General features: G+C 36.4%; 6 protein-coding genes across 8 annotated transcripts; 4 read left to right on the forward strand and 2 right to left on the reverse strand.

The window, feature by feature from the left end:
- Positions 1-1,891: 1,891 nt before the first annotated feature.
- LOC18043993 lies at positions 1,892-7,654 on the forward strand. The gene is made up of 13 exons (XM_006439028.2): positions 1,892-2,189; positions 2,329-2,677; positions 3,221-3,398; positions 3,470-3,519; positions 3,893-3,985; positions 4,067-4,155; positions 4,304-4,382; positions 4,718-4,800; positions 4,917-4,995; positions 5,149-5,875; positions 6,046-6,126; positions 6,265-6,877; positions 7,069-7,654. Exons 1-13 carry the CDS (start codon positions 2,158-2,160, stop codon positions 7,208-7,210), a joined length of 2,595 nt encoding a protein of 864 aa, XP_006439091.1. The 5' UTR covers positions 1,892-2,157; the 3' UTR covers positions 7,211-7,654.
- A 58-nt stretch (positions 7,655-7,712) lies between these two features.
- LOC18043994 (protein TAB2 homolog, chloroplastic) lies at positions 7,713-10,563 on the reverse strand. Its single transcript, XM_006439029.2, has 5 exons — positions 9,959-10,563; positions 9,769-9,838; positions 9,092-9,263; positions 8,668-8,811; positions 7,713-8,306 (listed from the first exon to the last, which is right to left on the reverse strand). The coding sequence occupies exons 1-5, from the start codon at positions 10,462-10,464 to the stop codon at positions 8,047-8,049; spliced, it is 1,152 nt and encodes a 383-aa protein (XP_006439092.1). The 5' UTR covers positions 10,465-10,563; the 3' UTR covers positions 7,713-8,046.
- A 695-nt stretch (positions 10,564-11,258) lies between these two features.
- On the forward strand, positions 11,259-15,985 carry LOC18044886 (tRNA-dihydrouridine(20/20a) synthase). Of its 3 annotated transcripts, none has more exons than XM_006439033.2 (13): positions 11,259-11,348; positions 11,966-12,203; positions 12,327-12,453; positions 12,859-12,986; positions 13,079-13,148; positions 13,247-13,349; positions 14,091-14,208; positions 14,349-14,430; positions 14,739-14,800; positions 14,968-15,040; positions 15,123-15,206; positions 15,425-15,505; positions 15,591-15,985. In XM_006439033.2, the coding sequence occupies exons 2-13, from the start codon at positions 11,989-11,991 to the stop codon at positions 15,756-15,758; spliced, it is 1,311 nt and encodes a 436-aa protein (XP_006439096.1). In that variant the 5' UTR covers positions 11,259-11,348; positions 11,966-11,988; the 3' UTR covers positions 15,759-15,985. The 3 variants fall into 3 exon arrangements, with proteins under 3 accessions (XP_006439096.1, XP_024042439.1, XP_024042440.1); XM_024186671.1 differs by having other exon boundaries at positions 11,976-12,203; XM_024186672.1 differs by having other exon boundaries at positions 12,078-12,203.
- A 68-nt stretch (positions 15,986-16,053) lies between these two features.
- On the forward strand, positions 16,054-16,761 carry LOC18044887 (photosystem II 5 kDa protein, chloroplastic). Its single transcript, XM_006439036.2, has one exon. The coding sequence runs from the start codon at positions 16,329-16,331 to the stop codon at positions 16,656-16,658; it is 330 nt and encodes a 109-aa protein (XP_006439099.1). The 5' UTR covers positions 16,054-16,328; the 3' UTR covers positions 16,659-16,761.
- A 368-nt stretch (positions 16,762-17,129) lies between these two features.
- LOC18044888 lies at positions 17,130-20,688 on the forward strand. Its single transcript, XM_006439037.2, has 3 exons — positions 17,130-17,493; positions 17,862-18,217; positions 18,548-20,688. Exons 1-3 carry the CDS (start codon positions 17,259-17,261, stop codon positions 20,396-20,398), a joined length of 2,442 nt encoding a protein of 813 aa, XP_006439100.1. The 5' UTR covers positions 17,130-17,258; the 3' UTR covers positions 20,399-20,688.
- Positions 20,689-20,926: 238 nt separating this feature from the next.
- On the reverse strand, positions 20,927-21,625 carry LOC18044889. The gene has a single exon (XM_024186351.1). It carries the CDS (start codon positions 21,623-21,625, stop codon positions 20,927-20,929), a length of 699 nt encoding a protein of 232 aa, XP_024042119.1.
- Positions 21,626-22,223: the final 598 nt, after the last annotated feature.

Here is a 22,223-nt window from a genome sequence, read left to right on the forward strand (position 1 = left end):
ATGTTATTTTTTTAGTATTTATCTTTTAATAATTTCAGACTATATATGTATTTATGATACTGTAAAATTAAGATTTAATTATTTTTTATTCTTATCTAGGGCTAATTTGAGACTGTAGTGGACGATGAAATAAATTGTTTAACTAAAGATGAAGTAAGCTACTGATTAAAAAAAATAGTTTCAGTAGCTTTAGTATTTGTAAAAATGTTGTTGCTATTAATGCGAGTTTTAAAAGCATAATACATCCATTTGGTAAATTCTATTACAAAAATATTGTTTCATAGTATAATAACTAAAGTAGATATAAGTTTAAATTTTCTTTTATTTATATATTAGAATTCATGAAAAAAATATGACATAAATGTCTCTTTGTTAAAATATTAAAATTATATTAGGAACTTTAAAAATTTATGATAGCTTAATTAATAAATAGTTCATAAAAAACAATCCATATTAGTTTTTTTTAAATTGTTGATTAAATAATGAAACTTATGAAATGAGCAATTTTAAAAAATTTACCAAACATTATTTTTATTAAAACTTACGAAATAAATAATTCATGACGTTTCAATATCAATCCCAAATAGGTCCTTATTAACTACTAATCACAACACTTTAAAAAGCTAGAAAAAAATCAGATAGTTCTTGTTGAAATAAAATTAGTTCATAATTTATCTTTTGTTCACATTAAACACAAATATCGAACAAATTATGGTACGTTTATTCAACCGAAATCGGAATAGATTGAAATAGAAATGATGAATGAGAATCATAATTAGTTATTTACTTGAACTGTATGAATCAAAATCAGAATAAGTTAGATTGCTATTAATGTGTTTACTTTATTTTGAAATCAGAATCAAAATGAGTTAAATTGTTTCAAATTTTTAAAAAGTTCACACACACGTATGTATTATTTTGTATTTTAATTTTGTGATTATTCATTCAAAAATTATTATTAGTAATAATTATTGTTAATAATATATTAATATATTAATTAATTATGAAATTCTTTATCATTAATAATAATAATAATAATAATAAATCATAATACATTTTATCATTAATAAATAATAACATTAACATTAATACATTAATTAATTGTAATTCATTATAATAATAATAAATATAATAACAGTGGCAACGGCAACAACAAATCAAAACCGCACTGGGTTGATGTTGCTAGATTGCGACATCACATCATCATCGCCGACATCATCGACAACGGTTGCTGTTGGTGCATCGCGGTTGCTACTACTGCTCAAAAACGGCCCAAATGGCGACGACTTGCTGCTCTACATCAACGACTACAGTTTGGCTGCTGGATCGCGGTTGCTATTGCTCGATTTGGCAGCAATGGTTTGGCTGCTACAAATTTTTTTTTTTTTTTTATGGGAGGGCATTTTCAGAATTTTGAAATGTGAATGGGACAGAATCATCATTCCAATGAATAGAAGATGGATTTTCCACCTTTTTGAAAATAAATCTCTCATTTTTAATTCTCAAATTAGGATGAGTCTTAAGATTCCAATTTTAATTTTCGTTTATATTTTGTGAAGTAACTATTATTAATAATTTTAATTTTAGATTCTAATTCCTCATTCTAAGGAGTAAACATATCATTAATAAAAATAGTCTTGAATGAGTGTATAATCGCCCAGTGCCTAATAACAAAATGAGTTACACAATAACGAGTGGGCCCATGAAAATGCCATTTGCCAAGTGTTAATCAGAGGCTATCTCATCAGCCAATGTCCACTTAGTTTATCGGGTCGGTTTGAAACTTAAAATCTCCAGCCTCATCAAATTCAAAATTTGACGGTCAAATTTCTCGACACCAGCCCAAAGCCCATACGCCCGCGCGTTTAAATGGAATCACAGAGACCAAACCCAAAGCCACACCCAACACTAACAGAAACAGAAAGATAAGGGAGCGAGAAACAAAGAGGGAGATAGAAACATGGCTGAGTAGCGAAAAGGGAAAAAAATTAAAAAAAAAAAAGAAAAAAGAAAAAAGAGGTTATTAGTAAAAAGGAAAAATGAAAACCAATTACTTATTTTAATAATATTATTATAATTTTAATCGAGCGGATCTCTAAATTCTAAATCTCCTCAAAACTCAAAAATTGAAAAATCTAACACAAAATTTCCCTCACTATGGCCTTTCACGTTGCTTGCCCAATTACATGGTATTGTTGTATTACTATTATTATTATTATCATTATCATCACTTAATAGAGCGAGCTTCTCTCTTTTTCCCTCTATCGCGCTCTCTCTTTCGCGGCTGCTCTTTCATTTTAATTACTCTCTTTGTTTGGCTGTTTGCAGCAAGCGAATTTGCTTCTGCACGCTAGGGTTTCCGCGGAGCGTTCAGAGTTCGAATGCGCGAAACGACTTCGTTCACGATGTTGTCTTGGTGGAGGAGTTTTTGAAAGATCCTTTGGGGAGATTTAGGGTTTCAAAAGAGGAGAGTACGGTTCAGGTTCTTGTTCCTGAGGTTCCGCAGCCTCCGCCGCCGGCTGTTGCTGTTGTTGATGGAGCTGGTCTTGATGCGGCGGAGGAGGCCGCCGCTGCTGTGTCGGCGCAGACTAAGCGTGTGGCGTTGCAACGCAAAGCCGCCGCTGCGATGGTCGCAGCTGAGGATTATGCTAGACGATTCGAGTCCGGCTATGTTGCCGTACGGTTCTTGATTTTGCTTTTGATGTTCTCTTCTATTTCGATAATTTAAAAAATTGGTGGTTAGGTTCTTGAATTTTCAGCTTAATTTATTATTTTTCTTATTATTCTAGATTTTTTTGTTTGTTTTTTAATTCAAGTAATAATGTGCTTTAGTATATTTTTACTGCAAATGAGACTCTTGTAGGAATCTGTTATTAATGTATATATCTCTTGGCCATTGTAACCTATATAACGTACATTTCGGTTCAGATGGCTTTAGCATTTTTGTTGAGTATCCTTACAGGTGGTAGATGTCACTCATTACTGCTGCAAGCTAATGCATTTTTCACAGACTTGTTTTGTTGTTCTAGAATTTGGTTGTCTGATATGGACTGTTTTGACCTTTGTTCCCTTTAATTGAAAGAGAGAAGATAGGAAACAAATTACTGTCAAAAACCTTTGGTAGGACTTTTAAGGAGGGATTCCGAGAGAAAGTTCTCAACCTCCTTGTGAGATCATTTGAGTTTATCTCGTTGTTGAATCATTTTCTTTACTTGTGCAGACTGCCTCAAAAGATATTGCTGGAGAAGAGCAGGGTCAGTCCAACACAAATGTAATGTGCCGACTTTGCTTTGTGGGTGAAAATGAGGGTTGTGAAAGAGCAAGGAGGATGCTTTCTTGCAAAAGTTGTGGCAAGAAGTACCACAGGAATTGCTTGAAAAATTGGGCTCAAAACAGAGGTACCATATTTCGGCCTTATAGTTGTGATGTTGCAAACGGACATCGTTCTCATATGGGGCTTTATTTGCAGATTTATTTCATTGGAGCTCGTGGAAGTGCCCATCTTGTCGAATTTGTGAGGTACTCTTTGACATGTATTATCTAACAGTCTTGCTTCTTTTGGTGTGTGAGTAGTAAATTCTCCTCTGTTTCATGTTGACTCTGGTTATAGATTATTGTTTCCTCATTTCTTATATACCTGGTTTCTCTTCCACTTTTTATTTTTTACCAATTCTTTCTTTATATTGAAAAGACTCAGAGAAGCAGCATAATTTTTCCCTCTTATATCAATTGGAGTAATGATTTTTGACCCTATAAACTCTCTTTTCAACATGTTATCCGCACATATAACTGCTATTGTAACTTCCGGAGGCAGGGCTGTTATAATTTTTGCAATATGATTTCAATTCTGTTTAGTTTTGTTCTTACACTTTAATCTCTTCTTTTTATATAGATTTGCCGAAGAACTGGAGATCCAAATAAATTTATGTTTTGTAGACGGTGTGATGCTGCTTATCATTGTTACTGTCAGCATCCTCCGCACAAGGTAGGCTTTTCATAGTTTATGCTTGTGCTTTCATGTCTTAGCGAGAAAACACTATTTATTTTATCTTTTTGGTTGATGTAGAATGTTAGTTCTGGGCCATATTTGTGCCCCAAGCATACAAAGTGTCACAGCTGTGGATCCAATGTACCAGGAAATGGCCTTAGCGTGCGGTAATGATTGTTAACACCGTGTGCATCCTTTTTGCTTTAAATTTGTCTTGCTTCCTTAGTTGATGGATTTTTCAGTTCATTTTGCTGAATTTGCTGGTAGCTCCTTTACTGTCGATAGGTTTAGTTATCATTTTTTCTTATGTTACAGGTGGTTTCTGGGATATACTTGTTGTGATGCTTGTGGAAGGTTGTTTGTAAAGGGTAATTATTGCCCTGTTTGTTTGAAGGTACCTTTTTTTCCCCCTCCAGGAATGTGGATGCTTTCGTTTCTTTGATTGTATCAACTTCCACTCGCTGTTATTGTGGTTGTTGGCATGATAGATGTTAGCAATTGAATTCTTTATCATTAGGTGGAAATAGGTCCCAAATGTCAATGATTTAGCAGCTTTTATTTCTCTAGTGAATAATTAATTGAGGATGCGCTTGCGGTCTGATAATTACTTTTTGCTTGCTCTCTATTTCTTCCTCTGCCCTTTTGTGAGTTCTTGACATATGGTTAACTGTCTATTTGAAATATTTCATATGAAGGAAGTTGACTAGATTTCTTTGCCTAACCTTGTAGGTTTATAGAGATTCAGAATCGACACCAATGGTTTGCTGTGATGTTTGCCAGCGATGGGTGCACTGCCAGTGTGATGGCATCAGGTTTGCTGTCACCCTTGTTCATTAAAAGATACAATGAGATCTCTTCTACTGTGCTATCTTTGATTTTATACCTTTTAGATATGGGAAATGCTTATTTGTAAAAAAATGTTTTGCAGTGATGAAAAATATTTGCAGTTTCAAGTAGATGGAAATCTTCAATATAGATGTCCTACATGTCGTGGAGAATGCTACCAGGTTTGTTTGAATTTGATATTTATTTTTTCAATCTCTCTCTTTCTGCAGCATGGCGGGGACTTTGTAGGATTGTTTTCAGTATGTTATATTTGGTGCTTTCTTTCTCTTGTCAGTGTCCATTTTATTTTTTCTAAATTTAATCTGTATTGTCAGGTCAGGGATCTTGAGGATGCAGTTCGTGAACTTTGGAGGAGAAAAGATATGGCTGATAAAGACCTAATTGCTAGCTTAAGGGCTGCTGCAGGTTTGCCGACTGAAGATGAAATATTTTCTATCTCACCATATTCAGATGATGAAGAAAATGGTCCCGTTGTATTAAAGAATGAATTTGGGCGTTCTTTAAAGCTCTCTCTTAAAGGAGTAGTTGATAAGTCACCTAAAAAAGTCAAGGAACATGGAAAAAAATGGTTAAATAAGAAGTACCCAAGGAAAAAGGGATACCAGATGCCTTTAAATAGTAAACCAGAACCTGATCAGAGTTTTGAAGGATATCATGATGTTCACTCTTATGGAAACAGCTTTGGTGATGACACGCAGTCTCCTAAAAATGAAGGACTAGATATACCTTCTTCTGTTGCTGGTATTGTAAGTCATACTGAAGGGGTTTGTTCTATCAGTCAGCCAGGGATTTTGAAACATAAGTATGTAGATGAAGTAATGGTGAGTGACGATGATAAGATATCTAGAGTAAAATTCAAGACTAGTAAACCTCATGACTTGGATAGTGGAGAGGATGATGGAAAACATGTTAGCAAGTCCAAGACTATCAAGGCAAAGAAGTTGGTTATAAATCTAGGTGCACGAAAAATAAATGTTACCAACTCTCCTCGGTCTGATGCTTCAAGCTGCCAGAGGGAGCAAGACTTGACGACCTCCAATGGTATGCCATCTATTTTTCCTTCAAATTTTTACAAATAAAACTATTCAGTCTTTCAATTGCATGTCTCTTTAACAACGTATCAGTTTCAGATTGTCTCTGTGAAGAATATATTCAGGGACACTCTATATTTCACATGAAAAATGGCTTATATCATTTGTACTCATGAGCAGGCATCGAAGACCCAAGCCTGCAAAGAATGAATAGCAAGTTTGTGCTGGATAGGCATGATGGCAGTTCTAAACTCGGTGATGGTAATTTTGGTGATAAAATTTAGTTTCTTTAAGATTTGTATGGTCTGCTCATGAAGCCTTGCTTGGAAATTTCAAATGGAGGATATTCAATTCAGAGGTTCTGTTATTGAAATTGATGTTGTTATCTACAATTTGCAGGAGATAGAGTTGACCACTCTAGCCAATCAAGAGGTTTGAAGATAGCAGGAAGAGGTGGAAATGTGATAAAGTTTGGAAGAGTTAGGCAAGAAGTTTCTGATTCAAACACCAAAGTTAGTAGAGGAAGCAGTGCCGATGAACATGAACCAGAGCACATGCATGTATTGTCCAGAAAAAGAAACATCGACAGAAGCAGGGCTGCAGTTAGCCGTGTGGGTGAAGTTGCTGCATTAAGAGGTGACTGGAAGCAGTTGGAAAGCAGGCCTAATGCTTCAAGGGAAAGCAATGATGATACATCAGTTTTGCAGTCGTTGCCTAAGGATTCCAAGCCTCCGCTTAGGCTTAAATTTAGAAAACCTAATCTTGAAAATCAGAATTCTCAGGTTTCTCAACCTGAAGAAGAAAAGAGTCTAATAAAAGGTCAAAGGTCAAAAAGAAAGAGACCATCACCTTTCACGGAGAAAACATTATTTAATGAAGATGAAGATGCTGCACAATCAAATCAAGACAGTTTAATGAGTGAGATAATGGATGCTAATTGGATTCTGAAAAAGTTGGGTAAGGATGCTATTGGAAAGAGAGTTGAAGTTCATCAGCAATCGGATAATTCATGGTAAGTTTGATATATTCAGATTTTATCTAAGGCTAACTCCTGTATTTTTGTTTCTGCCCCCACCCCATTAGAAAGATAAAACAGACTTTACAGTTACTGTCGTGTAAGTGGCTGGAATGCTCTGCTGTGAGGTTTCTTGTTCATGATGCTATTATTATTTTACTTATTTTTAAATTGTATCCTTAATCCAGGCACAAGGGAGTGGTTACTGACACTGTTGAAGGCACCTCCACATTATCCATCACATTAGATGATAGTAGAGTGAAGACCTTGGAACTTGGGAAACAAGGTGTTCGGTTTGTTCCTCAAAAACAAAAGAGGTCAATGTCGTGAATCCTCGACTTTGGCTCTATGATTTATTATATCATCTTGGGAGTTGCTTCCATACTACAGATGATGAGAGACAGTTTCCCATTCCTAAGGCTCCAATTTCCCGCTCTTCCCTTGTTGCCAGTGGTGTTGACTAATCTTGCCCCACAACATTGTTATTCCATTGGGGGTTTCTCATTTATTCTTACAGAAAATCGTCTCTGTTCAGTTAGGATTGAATCCAAATCCAGGCTGTTCCTTTTTCTTTATTTTGTTGCCCCCTGTTCTTGATCTGAATTTCATCTTATTGACTAAGTATTTAGATGTCCCCCTAGCTAGTGAAAAGATTAGTTTCATGTAGATGTGCATTTGCTATTGATGGATAATTGGATACTGAGTGCACAGCACGTCTAATGTGTAAGCATTTCATGTGAAAATTAAAATGTTTGAATCTTTCAAGGTGCTAAAGGTGTGTATTTGACTTTTAATCATTGTGAATTGTTCAAGGAAAACGACCTATTTTTGGCATCACAGTTTTGAGTGCTTGATAACTTCGGACGACTGCCGGCAGAAGATTATTTTGGTATTCCAGTATCAGAGTATCTGGGCTACTAAAAGCCGTGATGACGTGGTTTCAGGAAAATGAGAATACAGTAATCTGGGTTCAAGAATAAATACAGGACTCTGTCCAACATAACATATATGCCCAATGAGGTCGGCTTTGGGGAACAAAAAAAGGTGATAGGCTATGGATTTATATTGCCATTTGAAGGCATTTAACGTAGAGAATGATAATGTGATAAGAAAGGTGATAAATCTAAGTATAGGAGATATATGTTTCACTCTTGATCTAGATGGAATCATACAGGCGGAGGAGGCAAGTCAAGTAAAAGCCAAAATCCAACACAGTCCTCTGAATCTAATTCTTCTTGAATGGCGAGAAAATGTAACCCCCCACAGGCCTTCTTCGCTGCTTCCCAAGCTTCAGCTTCACTTGTTGTTACGGGATTTTTCTTATAATTAGCATAAATATAGCGCGTGGATATTCCAACAGATAGAATCAAGGAACCTCGAGCAGTGTCCGTTTCGATTGAGCAGACTTCCAGCCCATTCATCCAAGCTGCAATAGCACGGGAAAATGTTTATTTGTTCATTCATAACATAAAATAGAATAAGTCCTTGAAAAAAAACATAAAATAGAATAAGGCATACTTTGGTGAGGTTATAAATATAAGTGCAGGTAGTGCACAATCAATAAGTTCGACTAGAACTTACGACTTTTAAAGTTGGTAAGCAATGAAGCTAATGTATGCTATATTAAAGTAGAAGCTCATAGCAAATACAGCAGGAATCCAGGAACTGGAGTGCATTTGGCCTAATCTACATCTAGCCTCAGAGTGGCGGGAAGAACACCATAAATAAACAAAATAGTATAAATTGGATGGCTGATATATACAAGATAGATGAAAGGGGAAGTGCACCTGCTAATGGTTTTGCACGAGAAGAAGCAACAGCAAGTCCTGGAATCAAAGTTTTGTCATCGACTTCAATTCCCAATAAATCCAAATCAAGACTTGCACCAAATACAAATTTGCTCTCTAAGGATGACACCTCTTCCTGAACAGCTGAGAACAGAATGTAAAATTAGTATGGGCTAGGGAATTAGCTTGGGAAATATAACTGACAGATAGATATCTAAAGACTGAATTTTGTACATGCTGCCACCCCTTTTGAAAGTTTAACTTCCAATCGAAAGCGATTATGGTTGATTGATGCATATTATTAAAAAGCGTTATGCCATTTCCAATGTATCTAAGAATACTTCTAAAGTTGGTAAATCTGATAAAAGGAATACTACTCTTGTATCTGCCAATATCATTTATAGCAAGAGTATTAAGCCCTCACATGAAAAGGGCAACTGGACAAATGCCCATTTGTCTCCAAATAAGTTGTCTGGAAGTTCCATTGGGAAAGGATTATCTAATGCCAGAAGCGGCTTAGATCCTTTCTGAAAACCAGTATGACGAGTATACACAGTCTCATAGCGTTCCTCCAACCAGAGAAGTAGTGATAGACACTGAAAAATGACGAAGCAACCAGAAATAACAAAGTAAATAACAGAATGGAGCTTTTCCAGGTAGAAACTGAAGCCATGTATGAAACTACAAGCTAATTTCTTTATAGCAGTTTGATTTGATTATTTTGCGCATATGGATAAGAACTTCATTAAGGATTGACCGGCAAGCAACAAGTATTCAGTCGATTTTCTCTTCTTTCAAGTACTACTTCAATGGCAAAACCACAAAAATGCCTAAAAGTCTCCAAGAAGAACTCGAAATTACATGAAAATTCCAAAATTAAAAGGCTTTTTCACAGAAAAACTTTCAACATTTTGCTTAATATCCTCAGCAAATGTAACAATGAGATGACGTTTCACATGATTTCTCATGAAGAAATGCATTGATAGATGAAGTTAACTCAATTTGTTTGTAATCCACAAACATCAACTTTGTATTTACATATCACAACTTCACTAAAAGAAAAGAAAAGAACTAGAATCTCATCAACATAACCGAACCCACCCGTTTACTCGGGATTGGCTTTATATCTAGCTCTTTACATGCCTTTGTTATTATCGTTTGCATCTGTGATCTGCAACCCACAAACAAATCAATCATCAGTTGCTTAAGAAAAAGACAGAGAGCGCGATTTACACACATGAACAGATGAACAGAGATGTAGTAAAAGTAAAAAAATTAGGACAGAATTCACCTGAAGAACCGGATTTTCTCCGGTATAGGAACCCCAAGATCATCACATATAGCCACAATAGCTTCCTTTAAAGTGATGCTATTGATAACATTATTAGGAAAGTACTTAGTATATTGAAGTGAAAGTGAACCATCACATACAACAAGCTCCCATATCTTTTTTCCTCTAATATCAATAATCGGCCTGGAGCAAAAATCCAGCTCCCACTCTGTGATGCTCTCAGGATCAGTTTCTTCATCAAGATAGCTCAGTTCCTGAGTTGGGTCATCCTCAACATCATCAGCTTCAATTTCAGCTTCTGCTTCTTTGGGTACTGAGAGTGAGCTTTCTGACACTGACGACCTTGGTCGAAAATGCTGAAGTCTTGGCGGGGTATTTGTCAAGAAATTGAAGGAGACGTTTGTCGGTTTTGTTAAAGAAGTGAATTTAGAGATGGGTTTGTGAGAATTAAGGGTTGGCGAATTTGTGCTTGTTGAATTGTTGAGGCTCAGAGCTGCTGCTGCCATTGAAACTCTTGTGAAATGTGATGATAATGAATGAGATTACACGGCCGTTTGTTCAGTTATTTATCGACCACATAAATGACACTTATCAGTTAGTGATCCATTGATTCTGGGTCTGCGCCGGTCTTGAGTTGAGTTAAATGACCCCGGTTAATATCTTTGGGGTGAACTTGGAGAGGCCACGCACTCCCATTATATTATATAACTCGTGTGAAATGAAATGAAATGAAATTTACGAAAATGATTAAAATAATTCTAATTGAAATCACACATATTTCTTTTTGTTATAATCTCTTTTCACCCATATCCTAAATCAACAAATATTATCACTTTCTCATTGACTTCATTCATATAAATTATTTATTCTTTTGCAAAAAAAAAAAAAATTATAGATAAAAGAAAGTGTCAAATTTAAATTTGCATAATATAATGAGTCTAAATTAAATTTTACAATCGTCTAGAAGAAATTAAATAAAATATAAACATACTTTTTATAATTTCTTACCATCATGTAATTTTTTTATTCATTTTTCAAAAGCTATTTTGAGTTCCACCACCAGAAAAGTTTCTATTTTAATTAAACTTATATTTGTCTTTTCAGGCATAATCACAAAATATAATTACAAAAGGTTGGGTTTTTATAAGAATATTATCGGGTGCTAAAAGCATTGCTCACATTTAAAGTTAGGATCCATGGCGGACCCAATCAATTTCAATCGGACAGTTTGAGCCCAAAAAAGAATTTAATATTTTAATATTATTATTTTGTTGCGGTTAAAAAATACTGTACTGGAAAAAACAATAAAACGCTTTATCTTCCTCGGTCGGAGCTTGAGCATCAGTTGATTCAGTTCCCGCCGCGCGTATCTTCCTTCACGCAAGCCCTAGTCTCTTTCTCTCCTCTCTCTTATCTTTTAATATATAAATATTTTCTTATATAGTTTGTGTTCATTCGCTTCATTGAATTCACATTTACTACAAACTCTCTTTAAATTCGTATATGTTAAGATGTTTATGGAACTTCTTTTGTGTATATTTTTCAATTAAGGTTCTTTATATATATCATATGTTGTATAGTGTTCTTCTGTTCAATTTTATTTTTTATTTTGTATTCAAATCTCTTTGCTTACATACATGTTAATGTTAGTTGTTATTTGGATGTTTTTATGTGGGAAATTTTGTGTGCTTAAAGTGAGGGACCAAGGCTTCGTTTGGGATTCTTGTTCAAGTTCTTAATCTATAGTTGCTGTGACTGTATAAGTTAATGGTGGTTGGTAGCCATTTGCGGTCCAATAAAAGCAGTTATGATTTCAAACTTAAGTAGAGGCACAACAGTTACAAACATATCCTAGAACCTAGATCTTTTAAGTGAACAAATTCCAAGCATCTTTTTTAGTGTGCCCTGATGCCTTTGGTTACTGCACAAGTAAATCAACTTTACTCCATGGACTCTTTTGCAAGGTTATACTTGCTTCTGTATAATGTAGTTTTATTTAATGGATAGGTACCTAAAGGAGAAGGCTATGTATGATTAGAGGGATGGTGAAGTTTGCAGGGTCTTCTTTGATATCTTCATTTACTCCATTTGATTCTGTTCTCCTGAAAAAACATCGCAGATTTTCAGTAAATAGTTTCTTCAAGAATTCAAATAATCCAAGGAGCTTATCTACTTGCACTCAAAATATTATACTGCATACAAAAGCTGAGATGGTTGCTAGTCAATATCTCCCTCCTTGGTTTAGGTAAGTGATTGCAGTCTTTTATTTTTTTGCGGGCTCTATATTACTGAATGTTTGGATCCTAGTAAGATGAAGTGACTTTTGGATTCTAATAAGATGAAGTGACTTTGGTTTCTTGATTTCCAGTGTTGCTCCAATGATGGACTGGACAGATAATCATTATAGGACTCTTGCCCGTCTCATTTCAAAACATGCATGGCTTTATACAGAGATGCTTGCAGCTGAGACAATTATTTATCAACAGGGAAATTTGGTAAGTTAATAAAATGATTTATCTGTTTTGGGAACTAAAAGAATAACCGTTCTTTTATTTCCTTGTTAATCGCTAGATGTTTGTGATTTATTAGGAAAGGGAATTTTGGGCCTATGGACATGAATGTTAGGAACTAGGAAACCATTGAGATTGAGTATTGAGGAACCTTGGATATATATAATTTCTAATTCTTTTTTAGTAGGCTCATGTCACAAGGGGACTTGTTGATGTAATGGCTAATAAACTTAATATTCTTTGAGCAAGCAGTAGGAGGATTTTACTTGATTTTATTTAATGTCTTGTCCTTATCAAGATGTGTTTGTTCCCTTATTTAATGAGATTTTGGAACACTTACTTTGTAGCTAGTGCACAGTATAATATTATATATTTGATTACGCTGCTCAGGACAGATTCTTGGCATTTTCTCCAGAACAGCATCCCATTGTCCTTCAAATTGGTGGTAGTAACTTGGATAACCTGGCCAAAGCGACTGAACTTGCCAATGCATACAACTATGATGAAATCAATTTAAAGTTTGTATATTTCTTTTAGCTTATTTATGCTTCCTTTTTCTTTTCTCACTAAACTCAGGCCTTCGTTTTTCTTTGATTTTTCTGATGCCCAGTTGTGGATGTCCTAGTCCTAAAGTAGCTGGACATGGGTGCTTTGGTGTTAGTCTTATGCTTGATCCAAAGGTATGATAGCTGACTGGATTGTCGTTTTCAAGCTGACTATAAAATGGTTTCTTTGCGAATGGTCTCTCATAAAGTCATTTGGTTGTTACAAAAAAAAGTTTGTTGGCGAGGCAATGTCAGTAATTGCTGCCAACACAAATGTTCCTGTTAGCGTCAAATGCCGAATTGGTGTCGACGATCACGATTCGTACAATCAGCTCTGTAAGTCATTTTATTTTTATTTTATTGTGTATAAGGCAAACAATTTAGAGTGCTGTTTCATTTAAAAATTAACATCTTTTCGGAAGAAGAGATTATACATGGAATAGCTAGATATTAAGAAGCAAAGAACAAGAATTTTCAGTTTATGTTTCTGCATGGTTTTTTCAGTGGATATCTGCTGATGGCTTCCTGCTAAATTCCATGTCTTTTATGGTTCATAGTGATCTGGAACCAAGTAAACCATGCATGTAAAAAATGTAGCTTCTCATGGATAGGACAGTGGATGAGTGGTAAAGTGGTTAGGATAATAATTGGAGGGATCGTGGTTAGTTAATAATGTAGCTTCCTTGATTAGTGTATAAAGTGAAGGATCCCTAGTTGAAATGGTTCATCTATGCAAACACCATTTTGAGATTAATTTTACTGGTTGAAGGTTCTGATTGATAGGAGGATAGCACAAAACTGCACAATATTCACTTTCCTATTTCTTTTCAATGCCTTCCAATTTTCTTTGTTTGGTAGCTATGGAATTATATCTATGTTGCAAGATTATGTCTCCCATGGATGACTTTGTTGTCATGCTAATTTAGTTCAATTCCTTGAACCAACTAATCTGTAATCTTCTTCCCTGTTGCCTATTGGGCTTGGAGTGGATTTTGTCTATAGTTCTGTTTATTGCTGATAACTTTTTTGGGACGTGTGCTAAGCTTTGTACCTGGCCTCCTCCTGCCCTCTTTTCAGGTGATTTCATCTATAAAGTCTCTTCTTTATCCCCAACTAGGCATTTCATCATACATTCACGGAAGGCACTGCTCAATGGCATTAGCCCGGCTGAAAATCGAACAATTCCTCCTTTGAAGTATGTGCTAGACATATTCATTTTTTATTAAGCTTTAGTTTGGTTCGTTTGAGAAGGTTGCTGATGATTTTTTTTTTCTTTATTGACCTTTTTCGTAGGTCTGCCTTTAATGTAATGTAATATGGTTTTACTTGGTGCAGGTATGAGTACTATTATGCCCTCTTGCGTGACTTTCCAGACTTGACATTTACACTAAATGGAGGCATTAATACAGTTGATGAGGTAGCTTTTGTCAAACTACTGGTATTTTGACCTATGAGACCTATAATCATGTGCAAAATAAAGTTGATGCTGAACCCAATACTGGCATTGGTTACCAGTGCCAAATGTCTTGAAGTTCATGCCACCCACCTCTTCATGTTCTGTAATCTAGCTGAGTCACTGATCTTTTCATTTATTTGCTGTTCATGGTTAATATGGATGTATGGCTCTCTTCTAATTGGGAATTGCCTTCATGAGGAGTTAATCACATCTTTAACAGAATTATTTTATTTGTTCCGTGCTCACTTAACAGACATTTTCCATTACAGGTAAATGCTGCGCTAAGGAAAGGTGCTCACCATGTTATGGTTGGACGTGCTGCATACCAGAAGTATGTATAATGAATGATTCTGACATCAGCAAAAACTTTTGAACTGGTCTTGTTCATTAAATGATTTTCTGTTTGCTCTAATTTAGTGATAAAAGTTGGGAAGGAATGTAATCAAGACGTTCCTATGTTTTACTGCTTGTGGCTGATCTGTTGACTGAATTTTGCAGTCCTTGGTATACTTTGGGACATGTTGATACTGCAATTTATGGTGCACCAAGCAGTGGACTGACACGACGTCAGGTTCAGTAGTAGATTTGACTCCCAAATAGATTCACCTGCTCAATTTCTATGATTTGTTGACATGTTTTTTCCTCTTGTTTAGGTTGTTGAAAAATACCAAGTATATGGGGATGCCATTCTTGGAACATATGGCAATAATAGACCCCATGTCCGGGATGTGATGAAGGTAGGGATATGGTTCAACATTCTGGATTATCACTTCTTCCTTTTCGTTAACACTTACATTCAATTTTCTTTCCTAGATTTATATATGGCCTTACATTTCATGACAGAGAAATTATTAATCTCTCTTGTCATCTCCTAGTGGGACTTGTGTGTTTTAACTTTTATTCAAATTTAGCTGTTATTCCTTCCATAACATACTTTTTACATACTATGCCGCAGCCCCTACTCCACTTCTTTCATTCAGAGCCTGGAAATGGTCTGTTTAAGCGCAAAGCCGATGCTGCTTTTCAAACTTGCAAAGTACGTAAATTAAGTGCCTCATCTAGAATATTTTCTGTAACCTTCCATGATCAACATTTGACAGTGTTTCTTCTTGATGTTTCAGACAGTCAAATCTTTTCTTGAGGAAACCATTGTAGCAATTCCGGACTCTGTTTTGGATTCACCTATTGAGGAGGCACCACGTGGTCGCGAAGATCTTTTTGCTGATGTACACGATCTGCTTCCTCCTCCATACAAGGCAAGAGAGCAAGAAGTATTGTATGCTTATTAGCTTTGACAGGAACTTGAATTTCCATCACCATTAGTTGCTATAAAATCTAAAGCTCATATGTATTCTTTCCAAATCTTCTAATACCAGCCTGATTGGCCCACTGTAACGGTATTTATGAAGCATATTAGAGAACAGAACCAAATATTTTTTGTCACCCTTGTGTGATGACACAAACATTTCAACACTCAAATGTAAAATACTATTGGATTTAAAATGCTAATACTATACATGCGCCCTCTCACTCATGATGAACTTACCTATGCTACGGTCCATCGGCAACAATCATTGTGCATGAGATGAGGTCTAATCTGCACAAGATGATGGCGCATGCCCCCAATATTGTCTAAAAGGTTCGTACAGAATCACAAACAAGTGATCCTTAATTTTCTTAGCCAGAAGTTAGAAGCAAGATTAGGTTACAAGATGGATGAAACAAGCTACGTGGCAATAATCCATTGGTTCAAACTTATCTTTGATTGGATGTGAGAACCAACTTGATCCATCGAGGGAATAAAATTAACTACAGAGCCAAAAACAAGAGGAAAAGGAAAGCACAGGACTACTGTGGAAATGGCATCACTGACCATGACGGCCTCCTTCCTCTGCAGCGCCAGCCAGGCTCCGGTCAACGCTGGCCGGAGACTTGCTGTTGTTGCAAGTGCAGAAAAAGGAGCAAATGGTGTAGGTGAAGGAGAAAAAGCTAGATTGAATGTTGGGGCGAGCAATGGGAATGGGAGGAGAGGCTTGATGTTTGCTGCAGCGGCTGCATCTGTTTGCTCTGTTGCTGGAATTGGAATTGCAATGGCAGCAGAAGAGCCAAAAGCAGGCACCCCAGAAGCCAAGAAATTTTATGCCCCAGTTTGTGTCACCATGCCTACTGCTAAAGTCTGTCACAAGTGAAGGGTTAACAGCTTTGAGCTTTGCTTCATTTTATGCAATGTATATTTGGTGTCGAAATTGCTGTAATGTACAAGTTATTGTGATCATCTTTAATAAATGCAAAAGGCAAAACCTTCCTTCATCTTGTTTCTTTTTTTTATTATTATTATTTTTTAAAATTCTGTTACATAGATTCCGAATTACTGAATTTGCCAAATAATTATGCAATAAAAAAATCAACCAAAAAATAAAAGGAAAAAAAGTGCGATACGTACATCCTCCATCTGTTCATCAATCATTCATTAATTTTATCTTATAATATATCAAAATTTATATTTTTCTATCTTCTGAACTTGTGTCTTACCTTGTATCCATTTTTATAGAAAAAATAATAATAATAATTACTCAAAACTGAAATAGGCTGCAAACGTAGCTTTAGAGCTACGGTATTACTTAGCAAATATCAACAACCACTAACCACAAGACACGTGCATAGCGATAGCATAAAACTCCTCAAACATTCGCTATAATTACAGTTTTATCAATGTCTTCCCTGTTGCCGTAAATACTCAAAAATTCATTAATAACGCACAACACACGCAAATCCAAAGCGAGTAAACAATGGAAGAAGAAGCAGCAAATGCAGCCAACAGCAACAGCAATTATGATACTTTGTGGAGCTCGGAAACGAACTGGACCGTGGCCGATGGCTTCCTCGCTGATTCCATCACTTTCGAATCTCTGAGTATCAGCGACGATAACGATGATCATCAAAACACCGACAGCAATCCGACGCTTAAATCCCCTCTGATCCTTCGCCCTCCCTCACCTGATTCTTCCCCCTGCGAGATCACCAGTAATCCCTAGACTCTCTCTCTCTCTTTTTGGGTTCCTTCTTCTAATTTAAATTTCCAGTTAGAGCAAATAAATTGCATATTGTTAAACGCAATTCATATCAAATTAATAATTAGCGAAATTTCGTTCGTGGTGGATTGAATCTTGATTTTCTTGAAAGCACCCACTTTTTTCAAAATTAGATGCTTTTTATATAAAATTAATATTTAACATTAAGTTTCTTTATTGTTTAGAGTGCTTTTAGCGTTTAGTTTTTTGATTGAAAGGTGCTTTTGATCACTAGAGGATGTCTATACAAAATTGATAGTTAAAATGAATGGTCTTTGTTAAATGGTATATATAACAAGTGAATGAACAACTTTGCTGCAGTTACTTTTGCCCAAAAATACGAGGTGCGGCAGGTATATGTCCGGAGCACCGCTCGAATATATGAGATATACTATGCACCTGATCTTGGTAGTAGCAATGAGTATCTATGCACTGTTCGGTGTGGTGTTGCTACTAGAGGGGAAGAAGTGCTTTGCGCCCCCAGTTTGGAAGAAGCTGTCGCGCATTTGAAGGGAGCTAATAAGGAAACTGATGAAAACAAAAGCAAAAGTGACAGTAGTTTAAACACCAATGAAGATGGCTGGGTTGAAGTGAAAGCTCTTGATTCTCCTCAACTCGATAATGGAAACAGTCTTCCTCCATCAAGTGGTAATGCAAAGCATGGAGAGAGGCTGCAGGTAACTAAATTTGCACTTTTTTATATTCAAATATCTGGAGGTTTTCCTTTGCATTTCATGATGTTTTACTGTTCGGATTTCGTTGGGTGGGTTTGTTTATTTTCTAGTTCCATGCTTGGTTTGGATAGTTATAGTGGGCCATATGCGAAGATGACTGGCCTTTTTTATATCCTTTTATCGGAGAAGGGAATCCAAACGTCAAACAACAATAGGAATACTGCTAAATCTCTACCGTGGGCCAAGGGTGCTTAATGAATATAGACAAAATTACACAGCATAATTGACATTTTTTTCAGTTTTATACTGTGTTACTGACTAAAGAAATTTCAGGACTTTTATGAGGCTACAGCAGAGATCAATGATGCAGAACCTTGCATGTCCATTACTCTCAGGATGCTTTCTCTTCAGAACAAAGGATGCATATTTGTTGATGAAATATATGTGCTGGGTGATCCCATTGAGCCTTCAGATCCAGAGAACAAAGTGGGTCAGATGGAAAACTCTGCTGGCAGTTCTCTGATGGCCATGTTTATGCCTGCTCTTGTGCAGTTATCTAAATCGAGAACTGCAGGTCAAGTGCTAGGTAATCACACTTTTGATAGCAAAGAAAAACAGAAGTCCCAAGAACTTGACTCAAAAGAAACTGATTCAATCAGTGTTGCTAACAATATCCAGAAGGGAGGAGATTCTGGCTCAGGTGATAAGCAGGAAGAGAAGTCACATGAACCAGTGAAGGCTACAAGCATACCAGCTCATATGGAGATGCCTGCACAAGTTTCAGATACAGTATGCAAGCATGATTCACCAAGCAGTCGTGTTGATAAAGTCCTGGAGCAGCTTGTTTCTCGAGTGAGCAGAATAGAAGATTTCATTTTGAGGTTTGAAGAACGAATGCTAAAGCCCATAAATAGCATTGATGCAAGGCTCCAGAGAGTGGAACAGCAACTTGAAGAACTCACCAAGAAACCCCAGAATTATGGATTACAGTGCACAAGAATTTCTGCTCCGGAATTTTCTTGGCATGAATCAGATGATAACTTCTTTGATAACAATGAAAATAGTGTGGTTGAATCAGATTTGAAGGGTTATACCGTATCAATTCCTGCTGATGATGTGGCTGACTCATCAAACAATAGTCAGTCTCACTCAAGTCTCATACTTACTGATTCTGTTTCTTCAAATGCTGGGGATGAGGAAGAAAATGACATTCTGGAAACAACAGGTTCTGCAAATGATAAACCAAAACCTGCTATGTCAGTTGATGAAGCTTTAGCATCGGCACTTGCCGGATTCTTGTCTTCAGTTTCGACCGAGCCTCACAAATATATCCAAGCTCTCGCAATTAAAGCCCCCGATTTTTCAGTTGAAGAGGATAATACAAGTGGCAAAAGATCTTCACCTGAAGTTGAAGGTAGAAGAGCTACTGATCCCCCTATCTGTTTCAATGCAGTGGATATCACTGAATGCACAAATGAGTCACTATCAACTTCCTCAAATTCAGAGAGTGAAATGAAAGCAACAAAATCTGTTGATGATCACCACTCTGAGAAAGCAGGTGGAGAAGGAAAAGATGATTCTCTGGAATGGATCATCCACTCAGTGGTTGCTGTGTCTAGACCCGAGGTGGCAACTGAGGACAAAAAAAATATTGAAGTTAGTGACAGAGTGAACCACATTTCTGATGATGCATGTGAGACTGGGAACCAGCTTCTTGAAAGTCAGTCCGATGATGGCTCTGAAGGAGCTGTTCTGAACTCTGAATCTAGCATTAATGAAGAAGTTGTGAAAGACCAATCCGACAAAGATGTTCTGCGTGATCTTAAATTTTCATGTGCTTCTTCTGTTTTGGATTTTGAAATTCCAATTCTGGACGTGAAATTTGTTTCTGAGGAAACCTCCAATGTGAAGTCACCCTTTGAAGCCCTTTTAGATGACGTACCAGAGACAAATGTTGAAGCGCCATATGCTAAGGAAGATGATGATAGTTCTGAAAGTTTCCAGCAAGATAACTTGATTTCGGTGGATGATACAGAATTGACTAGTCCTGCAAATGGTAACCATCTCTCTATGGATATGAACTACTGCAGTTTAGATGATATGCCTTTGTATGCGGGAGGTGAGAATCTGCACGATTATTATATCTCCAACAAGAAGGAAGCATATGCTTCAAGTCTCATATAAGTGCCTCTGTTAATAGCTTAGTTGGTCATAGATGTGCTTGTACCCAGTCACCGAAGCTGTGGAAATAGCCATGCCTGAACTGAATTTGTAAATAATCTGGTTTAGACGATCTACAATTCTGAGCTCAAAGCTTTTTGTTCCATGAATATGGTCGTAGTAGATACACAGCCTCCGCATCCTCGGGTAGAACCCCGGGTTGAGGTTGCACACATTGAGGGTTACAATTTGCTTTCTGATTACTTGAATATGCAAATTGATTTCATTAACAGCAGAGACTGATTCAAAGTTAATTTTCATCTCGGGCACAGATATATTACTCAAAAATCATAATTAAATCGAATGAAGAAGCAAACGAATAAAAGATTAAAATTAATCTGTATGAGAACTATAAAAGAGAGGTCCTGGATTACACATAAAATCATGAAACAAAGAAGATAAAAATTTAAGGCAATTGCTGAAGAACCTAAATGGCTAAATCCCATACACAGACAATTACACGCAGGGCACATTCAACTCTCCATCTCTAGCTCAAGGATAATAGTTATCACTATAGCTGGTGTAGTGGATCATTGGATTCATTCTAGGCGGAGGCCTTGGCTGGTAAAGACCATACGGGGGAGGAGGCATCAACCCATAACCATAATATGGACGCATTGGCCTTGCAAACATCATGGGTGGGTACTGATTCCCATGATATAGTCTCCGATCACCATAAGGAGGAGGAGGATATCCCAATGGCCCCGGTACGCCATATGCTGGCATAGACGGCCTCGGAAAATGCCATTTACTGGCTGCCGGAGACTTCACCGACGCAATTCCCTCGGTGTTCTTGTTACCTGAAGCCATTGCTGCTTTATCCTTCTTTCCAAACCAACCACCAAAAAATTTCTTACTCTTTTTTGCACTTTGCTTGTTCATGGGATTCTCTTCTTTTGGTGAGCTTTTCATAAGACACGGATGCTGCCAGCTAATGTTTTTACCGACTTTCTTTGGTGCATGGGAATCACAGTTTTCTTCATCACAATCATCACTGGAATCAGAAGAAGAATCAAAATCTTTAATTTTGACACCATGAGTTTTCCTTTTGCTTGAACAACAATTCTTGCCTTCTCCATTATCAATATGCAGGGAGTCTTTGTCAAATGAATAAAGCTCGGCCTTTCTGCCCCACTTATCGAATTTTTGTATTAATATCTCTGGGTCTATGCTGCCTGAAACTTTTAGCATCTCTTTTGCTGTATCATATTTGACAGAATGAAGTCCTATGAAAAAATTAGTTAAAAGAATATATTATATTTACCGAGAGAGTAAGTTATATTATTACAATGTATCAAAATAGTGAAACTACCATCCATTTTCTTCAACTTGTTGATTGCTTTCTCCACACAATCTTTGCAGTGATTGATATCAACTTTCAAAGTGAAATTCTGAAAAGAGAAAGTATTGAAAAATATTTTAAAAAACATGAATTAAACAAAACAATAATGAACATAATACAATCATTTAACAGTTTTTAATTTTTGAGTGCTGACATTGATACGTTTTAAAATGAGGATTCAAGACTAAATACATGTAAAGAGCCTGCAAGGCATATACCAAACTCCAAACTCCAAACTCCGAAAAGATAATATATATATATATATATAATAAATGTTACCTTGGTGGGTAATTCGTGGTGTTGCATTTGGGATAACTTGAAGATAGAAAGATTATGCAAAGAAGAATGTCTTAAAAATTTTGCACGGGTTTGTATATGTAGAGAGAAAAGTTTTGTATTATGGCAAGTAGGACTGCAGGAGGATGGTTAGGCTGAAAAAGATTTTAA

Source organism: Citrus clementina, unplaced genomic scaffold (genome assembly GCF_000493195.1).
Source record: "Citrus clementina cultivar Clemenules unplaced genomic scaffold, Citrus_clementina_v1.0 scaffold_4, whole genome shotgun sequence".
Lineage (NCBI taxonomy): Eukaryota > Viridiplantae > Streptophyta > Magnoliopsida > Sapindales > Rutaceae > Citrus > Citrus x clementina.

What these genes read in the sequence shown, in the direction of transcription:
- LOC18043993 (XM_006439028.2), top strand. Translation starts at nt 2,158, where the DNA reads ATGGCCTTTCACGTTGCTTGCCCAATTACATG. An exon ending in GGAAATGGCCTTAGCGTGCG is followed by an intron (nt 4,156 to 4,303) that starts GTAATGATTGTT and finishes CTTATGTTACAG; the next exon opens with GTGGTTTCTGGGATATACTT. An exon ending in CAGTTCTAAACTCGGTGATG is followed by an intron (nt 6,127 to 6,264) that starts GTAATTTTGGTG and finishes TACAATTTGCAG; the next exon opens with GAGATAGAGTTGACCACTCT.
- LOC18043994 (XM_006439029.2), bottom strand. Translation starts at nt 10,464, where the DNA reads ATGGCAGCAGCAGCTCTGAGCCTCAACAATTCAACAAGCACAAATTCG. An exon ending in AGCCAATCCCGAGTAAACGG is followed by an intron (nt 9,264 to 9,768) that starts GTGGGTTCGGTT and finishes GTCATTTTTCAG; the next exon opens with TGTCTATCACTACTTCTCTG. An exon ending in TGTCCAGTTGCCCTTTTCAT is followed by an intron (nt 8,812 to 9,091) that starts GTGAGGGCTTAA and finishes TTCTGTTCTCAG; the next exon opens with CTGTTCAGGAAGAGGTGTCA.
- LOC18044886 (XM_006439033.2), top strand. Translation starts at nt 11,989, where the DNA reads ATGATTAGAGGGATGGTGAAGTTTGCAGGGTCTTCTTTGATATCTTCA. An exon ending in TTTATCAACAGGGAAATTTG is followed by an intron (nt 12,454 to 12,858) that starts GTAAGTTAATAA and finishes TACGCTGCTCAG; the next exon opens with GACAGATTCTTGGCATTTTC. An exon ending in GCATTAATACAGTTGATGAG is followed by an intron (nt 14,431 to 14,738) that starts GTAGCTTTTGTC and finishes TTTCCATTACAG; the next exon opens with GTAAATGCTGCGCTAAGGAA.
- LOC18044887 (XM_006439036.2), top strand. Translation starts at nt 16,329, where the DNA reads ATGGCATCACTGACCATGACGGCCTCCTTCCTCTGCAGCGCCAGCCAG.
- LOC18044888 (XM_006439037.2), top strand. Translation starts at nt 17,259, where the DNA reads ATGGAAGAAGAAGCAGCAAATGCAGCCAACAGCAACAGCAATTATGAT. An exon ending in TTCCCCCTGCGAGATCACCA is followed by an intron (nt 17,494 to 17,861) that starts GTAATCCCTAGA and finishes ACTTTGCTGCAG; the next exon opens with TTACTTTTGCCCAAAAATAC. An exon ending in AGCATGGAGAGAGGCTGCAG is followed by an intron (nt 18,218 to 18,547) that starts GTAACTAAATTT and finishes AAGAAATTTCAG; the next exon opens with GACTTTTATGAGGCTACAGC.
- LOC18044889 (XM_024186351.1), bottom strand. Translation starts at nt 21,625, where the DNA reads ATGCTAAAAGTTTCAGGCAGCATAGACCCAGAGATATTAATACAAAAA.